Raw genomic sequence first — 9,469 nt, forward strand, 5'->3', positions numbered from 1 at the left:
ACATCAAAATCCCCATCTATAAAGCATAAACGAAGAGTCAATCGCACTGTGGACTGATGCACTCAGACAAAAAGGCAAAGTGAGAAGATCTGAGTTATCCATGTAACAAATGGAGAGAAGTCAAAACAATTCTCTAAATACCAATGATACATCACCTTCATAGCCTGGATATATAAACTCACAGAACTCAAAAATCAGAAGCAGGATTTCTGAAGCGGTTTCTATATAATGATCTATTCTCAGCAAGTGCACGCCAATCCCACACTTACCCTTTTAGCTCTGTCTACGTTATCCCTGAAAGGAAAGAAGGCATCGGAACTGATAGAAACTTCACTGAGTTTGCCAATCCATTCCTTCTTCTCTGCCTCAGTTAGTAATTCAGGAACTTCCTCAAACAGTGCCTTCCACTTTACTAAATCTTCATCCTAGGAGTGAGGGAAAGAAAGAAGGGAGAGAAAGGTTTGACACCATCTTTAGTGCTACTTGATGCAAGTCAGAATGCTGACTGACAAGCTTTAACATTTTTTCTAGAACTTCTTAATTGTAAATAATGATGCTTATTTACAGTCAAAGTCATTATTTTTAGAATCTCTCTCTCTCTTTTTTTTTTAATGCTTTTAACATTTCCTTAAGGAAGAAAAGTGATTCTAAGTGTACCAAGTAAAGACCATACCATTTACTTTCTACAAAGTATAAGACTATACCATTTACTTTATTACAAATATATTGTTTTTTAATCTCTGCCCAAGTTAAATCTATTACTTTATATCCCTGTATCAAAGCAAGAAATTGGAAACAGATAGAAATCCTAAGTACATTTATAAAATCACTCTCGAGAATAGTCTTATAGACAAACCAAAACATGATGCATAACATTCAGATTTTTAGAAGGTGCTTCCAATTTTGGCTTTGGGTGATTTTTTTTTGGCTTAAACAACATACTTTCATTCCTGTACACACATAATGACTCTTCCAGAACAATTAGCAGGGCTTTGCTGGGTAATATCAAGCAGAAAAATACAAGATTAAAGTAAAAAGGAAAAGCTGCTGCAAGTACTTCACATTACAAGGCTCACTCTGCAGCCTCACTCCTCAATGACGCTACGGCACGGATTCGAGGCCCCGAGGGGACAACTTAGTATAGATGACTCGTTCTTCGAAAAACCACTGAGATTTTGATTATCAGACCTTTCTCTTATTTTTCAACCAGTATTTCTTCAGCACTGGCTACATCCAGAAACAGAGCTAAACCCTATTATTTTGGAGAGCTACCTGACACTTTCCATTTTAATGTTCCCATATACCCTCTTCAAAACAGAAGACACTAAAGAACATGAAATATAACAAAAATATACTGAGTTCTCAATGGCACTTAAAGAAAACATGGGTGGAGAAGAAAGACACTGATTCCTGCTATAGGTAATTTGCATGTAATGCTGAATATCACCTAATGTGTAATGGCACACGTGGCACTGTGACAGATACCTCGAGATGGGTGAAAAACAGTCCCTGCCATCAAAAGCTTATAAACAACAGGGGAAGTACAAGTATGCAAAACTAAACCAATGGTTATAATTTAAAAAGGCAGAGAAGATTTGTGGTGTCAGAACTGGATGAAGAAAGTTACATGAGACAAAAGACAATAAGAAACTGGTAAAAAGTTTAGAGTAACAGTTTTTAGACAATAAAGAAATTCAAGAAAATAGCATTTTATCTTTGTAGTGATGAAGGCAACGTCTGTTACACAGAAAAGGGTAAACACACCATCCACAAGCCAATGACAGGCCTTTACCTCGCCAATGGTCCCAGTAACATACTGATCGATGGCATTGGAGATTTCTGCTCTCTTCACTCCGGTTTTAAACTTCATTGAGAGTACTCGTGGGTGATGTCTAAGCCACCAAAAGTTCGCCTTATCTCCTGCAAGGCGTGTGCAGTGTATCCGAGACTGCTGTCCTGCTCCAATGCCAATGACCTGAAGGACGTGGACATTAAAATGAACACCTCTTCCAACGACATATGTGTCTCAAGGGATCTTTTGTGCTTATTTCCCAAAATCTACCTATTAATTCTGTGGAAGAAAGTACCAGGCCAAAGTAAGAGCAATGTAAGTACTTTTTAAGTCACTAAAAGGTGAGGATTAAGAGATTTATGACTACTATTTATATGTTTTACCTCTTAATATTCTGGAAGTTTCTAGAACTCTTGGACATCAGTACTGAAACACGGTCTTACTGGAACTTATTAGAACCTGAGCATAAGGGTGACCGATAGCCACAATCTCCCAGGTTTCTATTAGAGACTAGCAATCTTTTAACAGTTGGCAGTCAGGAAAATTCTGAATCTGAAAGGGTCTTCCAGGTCACACACTAATTAACATCTACTCTCACCCTCCCACTGATGGGTCAAATAATTCAACAAATGCCAAGAGTTCAAGACACCATGGGATTTAAGGGCTCCCAATGCTACTGAAACTATGACAGAAGCAGGTTCACCCTGGAGTCAGATGCCTGAGCGATACGCTAACTTGGCCCTGTATCCACAGCCAGGTGCGCTAGGAGAGAAGTTACACATCTTGCTAACATCAAACAGAACGAAATGCTCAATACCCTGAGAGCGGTAGTGGTCATACCACTGTGTGACTTCTGAAAACTGGTCAAATGACACTTACAAAAGGTGAACTTCAGTATACAAATTATGCCTCAGTAAATCTGATTTTAAAAAATCACGTTAACTCCTCATCTATGAATTCTTGGAAAAATAACCTAAGAAATCTATGTGAAAATACCCTAGGAGCTGCAAAACCATGGGCTGGTGGGTGGCAGCATCGTTCTTTACTCCTTCGCTGGAAATACTACCAATGGTGGGGTATGTGTGCGTGTGAATAAACCAGATTTTGTAGCAGCTATTTGAGTCCCACTAATCCAAAATGTGCCAACTCATTCTAGGCAAGAAACAATATGACAAATTTTAATACTTAGCTCCAAAGATACTTTGTAATCGTCATTAGCTTTAACAGTCCACCGAGTTACTCAGGAAATACTGACAAACCCAGGAGAGAAAAAATTGGTAAATTTTCCCTTTTAAGTGATCTACTACTGGAGAAGATACATTTTTGAACATCGTTTTGTAAAACAACAGCCCCTCCACCCCAGCTGAGTTTCACAGCTTGGTTACCTGACCGTTCTTGGCATAGCACACTGAGTTAGACTGAGTGTACTTGACAGCAATGGTGGCCACAATGAGATCTCTGAGCGCAGATTCCGGCAACTGAAAAAACGCAGAATGGTAAATGGCACTGGGCTCTTTAAACTTCATTTCACTTTAAGCATCTTTCAGTGGTCCCCAACCGTTTTTGGCACCAGGGACCGGAGTTCCTATGTGAGTCTAATGCCTGAGGATCTGAGGTGGAGCTGAGGCGGTGATGTTAGCGCTGGGGAGCGGCTGCAAATACAGATGAAGCTGAAGCTTTGCTCGCTCACCAGCCACTCACCTCCTGCTGTGCAGCCCAGTTCCTAACAGGTCACAGACTGGTCCATGGCCCGGGGGTTGTGGACCCCTGTTATACGCCATTTACTGCAATAGACTTATAGTTAGCTCTTTCAAATGAGGTGAAATTAACTATTCATGTTAAACACTACTGTGTTTTACTAAAAAGATTACCATTTAACATATTTATTGTGGAACTCGGGACATTGCCTGATGTACAACAGACTCACACTTATGCCATTTTGCGCCAACTTTGGCTTAAGCCTGTCTACATACCACACAAGATAGGAAATACCACATCCACTCCAAAAGTGACAAGTATTTTCTCTACCACGGTACCAAAAATATCTAGAGACGTGATAACATTTATGTTCAGAAAAAAACACCGAGAATAATTTTCACAGACGTAACAAATGTGATGCCCGCACACAACTAAGGCTGTTGAGGGAAAATCAAATTAGGATCATTTTCTGCTTTGTCTAGAATGTTCTAAGTAGAAACTATTCAGAAATGCATTGTGGACTACCAGTCCAAATAGAATAAAACAACAAATATTTTAGCCCCAAACTCACTATCTTTGATATAAAAAGCAAATACAAATTAAAAAGGACAATGACCTATGTCAGCATGCTGAGTGGACAAAGGATATAAGCAGCAGCTAGTTGGTAAATCAGCTAACTGAAAAACGGATAAATCGGACTTCATAGAAATTAAAATTTTCTGCTCCACAAAAGACCCTGTGTTAAGCTAAAACCTGGGAGAAAATATTTGCAAACCACATAATCAATAGAGAATTAGTACCTAAAATATACAAAGACCTCTCAAAACTCACCAATAACAACAAAAAATTAATTAGAAAATGAACAAAAGATATGAAGAGACATTTCACCAAAAAGGTTATATACAGATGGCAAATAAATACATAAAAAAGAAAGTCCATCATTAGCTATTAGGAAATGCTAATTAAAATGATGAGACACTGATACATGCCTATCTTTCAAAAAAGCTGGTAAGGATGCAGAGGAACTGGACCACTCATACACTGCAGGTATAAGATGTAAAATGGTACAGACTCTGGAAAGCAGTTTGGTAGTTTCTTATAAAACTAAACGTGCAACTACAATATCGCCCAGCACTGAGCAATTACTCCAGAGCATTTATAACAGAAATAAAAACTGAAGTTCATCCAAAAACCTGTTCATGAATGTATAACAAACAAAAATTATAGAAAGGGAGAACAGATTGATTGTTGCTCCAAGTTGAGGAGGGGGCAGAGGCAGGAGGGAAGAGAGTGGCTAAAAAGGGCACCAAGAGGGTTCGTTGTGGTGATAGCAACGTTCTGTGTCTTGATTGTAGCAAAGAAAATGCCAGAATTGTGATATTGTGCTATAGTTTTGTAAGATATTACTATTAGGGGACATGGGGTAAAAGGTACATGGGAATTCTTAAAACTGCACAAGAATCTACAATTTTTACTTTTTTAATCTCAAAATTAAAAGCTTAATTAAAAAACATTGTCAGAACTTCTTAAGAATTTGTAACTCTAAGGTGCTATTAATGTAATGTAATATCCTTTCCTATCTATATCTGCTGTTTGAGTCAACAAGTATACACTTTATTCTGCTGGTTCTAAAAACCAATGCCAGCCTCTTCGACGTCTACCTTCAAATATAGCCTGGTATTCTGAGTTAGAATGAAGGAATATGAGACATGTCAAGGAAGGGGAAGGGTAGGAGTGAGGAAATTTGGTCTTATAAACATGTCACAAACAGTTAAAATAGAACATTATTTGAAAAAAATGGGAGAAAAGGAAATAATTCAGGCATGTTCATTAATATGTAATATAGACTCCTTATACTTCTATTCTCTCAGAACTAAAACCATTCTAAACTTAGCATTACCATCTGATGATTTTGAGGCTGGAACGTTAATTTAAAAATCTACTTTAAAAGAAGGGAGGGAAATATAAAGGAGGATAAAATCATTATTTTCATCCTTAAAATTCCCAGATTTCTATTAAAAAGATATGAAACAAATAGAGAAGAATTTACATAAAAGAGTAATTAAAACCACAGCCTCAATCCATGTAAAAAGCATCTAAGCGGGCATAACCAGAGGCACGAAACCAATCAAATATTGCTAAATCATTAATCAGATCAATACCTATAAATCTGCAAGGAAAATTTTAAAAGGTAAGGGTCTTAATACTTAGGTACAATCGTCAACATGGGTACCATGGAATCTAGGTCAGTTTTTATAAAGATACATTAAGCAACCAGGTTAATGAAGTAATAAGCACCTCATTTCACTGTGAGCTGCTTAAAGTAACATTGCTGCAAAACAGTTTCCATGTGGAAATCCCAGTTTGTCGTCATCTTGGCCAAGAAGTGGAATCCAAAGGGCTGAGAGATATTTCTCCATATGATGCCCACAGGTTCTTTTACTGAGGGGCACCATCGATTTTCAAAGTTAAAAACAGAGAATATCCAACAAATCAACACACAAAGATCATGTCTATTTCACCATATGCTTACTCATAGATAGAACTATCCCAATAAAGATTTTTAAAGCTTATTTTCAACAATTCTACTTGAAGCCTCAGGAGTCAGGCCTGGAACAGATTGCAGCTCCTCGTTTTCCACTTCTCTTACAGTGAATGACTTGTTAAGAGATTAATCTTCTTCTAAGAACAAATGGAAGAGCTGAACAGAGAGTTAATCAAATACCAAGTACCAAGAGGCAAAGATCTCAAGTATAAAGGGAGAAATGAGTGTGACGGTCTATGCTTTTTCCCCCGAAGGCATTTCCCAAGATGAGAGTAATAAACTAAGAGTTGAATAAGCTGAGCGTGGCTTTGGAGTCTTACAGGACTAAGAGGCAAAAATACACTTCCGTATACTCCAGAGAAGAGGGGTACTAGTAGACACTTCGCTTTCAGCAGAATTGGGAAGAAACATAAACAAACCTCACAAAGACTGAAGCCCAAATTCGAATCAGCTCAATTCCTGCCAGGAGAAAGACAATCTGCCTCCACCTGATGTACCTGCCAAAAGCATAAATCACTCTCTTTGGAGTTAAAAAAAAATAAAAATACTGTCTAAAATATCTCTATAGTTTAACCATAACCAATATTCAGCCGTCAATTAAAAATACCAGGCATACCAGCAGACAAGACCAGAAAACAATGAAGTGACTCATCTGACATACTGAGAAAAAAGTATAGTGAACATTTGACCCAGCTAAAATATCCTTCAAAACTGAAGGCCCAATTAAGAGATTTCAGAAAACATTTACCAACTCATCCATTTCCTTTATTGCATAACCTTGGGCAAACTTAACTGTCTCCTATATCACAATTTTGTGACATTTACAATAGAGAGGATAATAGCTTACCCTGCCCCCTTCCATAAATTGCTATGTGTATTAAATGACATAATACAGCTATACAAAAAAAATCACATTGTCCTAGAAATATGTCCTTCCTAAAAGATGACAAAAAGCACAAGAGTAAAAGCTTGTCTACACAAAAACACTGAAAATGAAAACAAACTAAATATCATAGTGCATTATACATGAATTACCATGTGGCCTTTCAGATGAAGATGTAGATATATACTTACTGATACAGAAACAAATTTTCAGCTTAGTGTTCATTCACTAAGGCAAGTTATAGAACATAATTATGAAAGACATGATCTCATTTATATATAAATAAACATAAATCTCTCTATGCATATACATATGTACAGAAGCTCCCAATACAGTCTTTTATCCATTTTTGAAGTTCTCAAGCTTACTTGATGATGACTCGAAGATGCACTAATATCTGCATATCAACCAGTTTTAAATAGGCCTTAATAAATGCATAAGCTTATAAATATTAAAAACATACCTACATGATAACTAACATTCAGTTCACATATTTTCAAACTTACATCTTTATTCTTGGTAACAACATTGCTAAATAATGACTTGTCTATGACACCAGTATTTCTCTTCTGGCTTAAACGAAGACCAAAGAGAGTTCGAACTTCATTCTCATCGGGGTTGTAAGACTGGTCCATCTAAGGTACAAATATAAAGAGTTAAAAAGTGATATATCTACATCCCTCAAAATTTTTCATTTAAGTTACATACAAAAGATTTTTTTGAAACAAAGCTATACACATTTTTTTCTAATGTAAGAATATGTAAGATTATTTTAGTACAGGTATAAAAGAATGGCCAAGCATCAACATTTTGCTCCAAAAATTTTTACAACCCTATAAGGTATTACAGGTTTTACAATTTCTATACAACATTAAAACCAATGATTCCAGTTTTTGGTCGCATTAATTAAAAGCACTATTTATATAATTCTTTTGAAAGGTTGGTGGATAAAACATATTTGGTAACAGGCAGTGGCGCAAAAATTAAATTTTAATTTCCCTTTCTAAAAATCTCATAAAATACCTAACGATTGAATTACAAGTTAAAAAGAAGTTAAAAGGGGGAAAATGGGACTTGTAGTCTGTTGTCTTTGCTATCTGAAAGGGAATATGTCATTTATTGATGTCTTCCTCTCCCAGATTTTGAAAAGATATTAAGACGTGGGAATAATTTGCGTAAGACTGCTCTCCTCCTAGGTATTTTTCTATAATTGATAGTATATTTCTTCATTTATCCTTTGGATGATCTTTGACATAGAAAATAGTAGTATCTATAACTTACAAGCAAATCCTCATGTTAATTCTGCTTAATTTGTACATTCTTGAATTCTAAAATGTCCATTTTTCCTTTGTATTATAAAATTTCTAAAACTAGGATGTGCCCTCCAATTAGCTGATGTCAAAAGAAACTTGTCATTAGACAGGGGGAGGAATTTAAGTTGTTCCATAGTTGTAATTATGTGTCCACGTGCAAACTTAGCCAAGTCTCAAATAAATTACTGAGGAAGTTAAGTTGCCTTTTCACACCTTTGAATACAATGCTGTCAGGTGCTGAAGAGGTCATGATGATGAGCTCAGGGTTTGGAAAACATTCTCCAGGATGCTACACGTAACTGCTAACAGCCATTAGTACTTAACACTCTTAACAAAAAAACACAATTAAGAAACTGAAGAATATAGTGGCAGCTAACTGAACAGTTAAACATGCTATCAAGTAGCTTTAAAAAAAAGTATGTGTATTTAAAGTGGTATTCTTCCTTTAAAAAGCTCACATGGAATATATAATGAACTATACAATTATTGGTATCTTACAATGAAGGATACTTAATAACTTCCATTACGTGGAGTTGAGATTCTATGGATTTTGTGACATGGATACTTTCTGAAAAGAAAGCATTATCAATTTTTACTTTCAATGTAAATAACTCTGCTTTATCACTGTAAAATCTTAGACTATGGGCTAGTTTCCCTAATGCATAAAAGCTTGTAAAAATCAGTAAGAAAATAAACCCTCAACAATCTATTAGAAAAACAGGCAGAGTACGGGCATACAGTTCAATAAAAGGAAGTAAAAATTCCCTTAAATATGAAAAGATGTTCACCTTACACATAATGGAAAATTAAAACTGCAATGAGATGCCATTTTCATCAATCTTACTACTCAGATGAAAAAGTTTAAGAACACAGTTCTGGCAATGGTGTTAGAAAACAGGTACCCTTACACATTTCCATTAAGACAAAATTTGTTGCACAACCTCTAAGAGGAGCAGTATCTATCCAAATTACCAATACATATAGCCTGTAACTCCATTTAATTTGTGCAGGGATTGTGCAGCAGCTAGACTGGTGACTGTCTAGATGAGATTCACAGACACGGGACAAACCTCCAAGATGGTGAAGCAGTGTATATTTGTGGCAGCGAGGGGGAAAGAAAAATGCAAATATTCACTAATCATGTATAGCCTATTTCAGAAAAGATATGAAATTTAAAATATTAGCTACTTCTAATAGAGAAAGATGGGGAAAATTTTCTTCAAATGGCCTAATATCTT

At 36.1% G+C, this 9,469-nt stretch overlaps 1 protein-coding gene across 1 annotated transcript in view; it reads right to left on the minus strand.

The window, feature by feature from the left end:
- ATIC (5-aminoimidazole-4-carboxamide ribonucleotide formyltransferase/IMP cyclohydrolase) overlaps positions 1 to 9,469 on the minus strand; it is a 23,246-nt gene that overhangs the window by 274 nt on the left and 13,503 nt on the right. The window contains exons 12-15 of the mRNA XM_006906756.3: positions 7,425 to 7,553; positions 3,178 to 3,270; positions 1,793 to 1,975; positions 269 to 425 (exon numbers count right to left, since the gene is read on the minus strand). Of these exons, the coding sequence (XP_006906818.1) occupies positions 269 to 425; positions 1,793 to 1,975; positions 3,178 to 3,270; positions 7,425 to 7,553 (562 nt within the window). The remainder of the gene's footprint in view (positions 1 to 268; positions 426 to 1,792; positions 1,976 to 3,177; positions 3,271 to 7,424; positions 7,554 to 9,469) is intronic.

The sequence above is a fragment of the Pteropus alecto genome, unplaced genomic scaffold, assembly GCF_000325575.1.
Source record: "Pteropus alecto unplaced genomic scaffold, ASM32557v1 scaffold110, whole genome shotgun sequence".
Classification (NCBI taxonomy): Eukaryota; Metazoa; Chordata; class Mammalia; order Chiroptera; family Pteropodidae; genus Pteropus; species Pteropus alecto.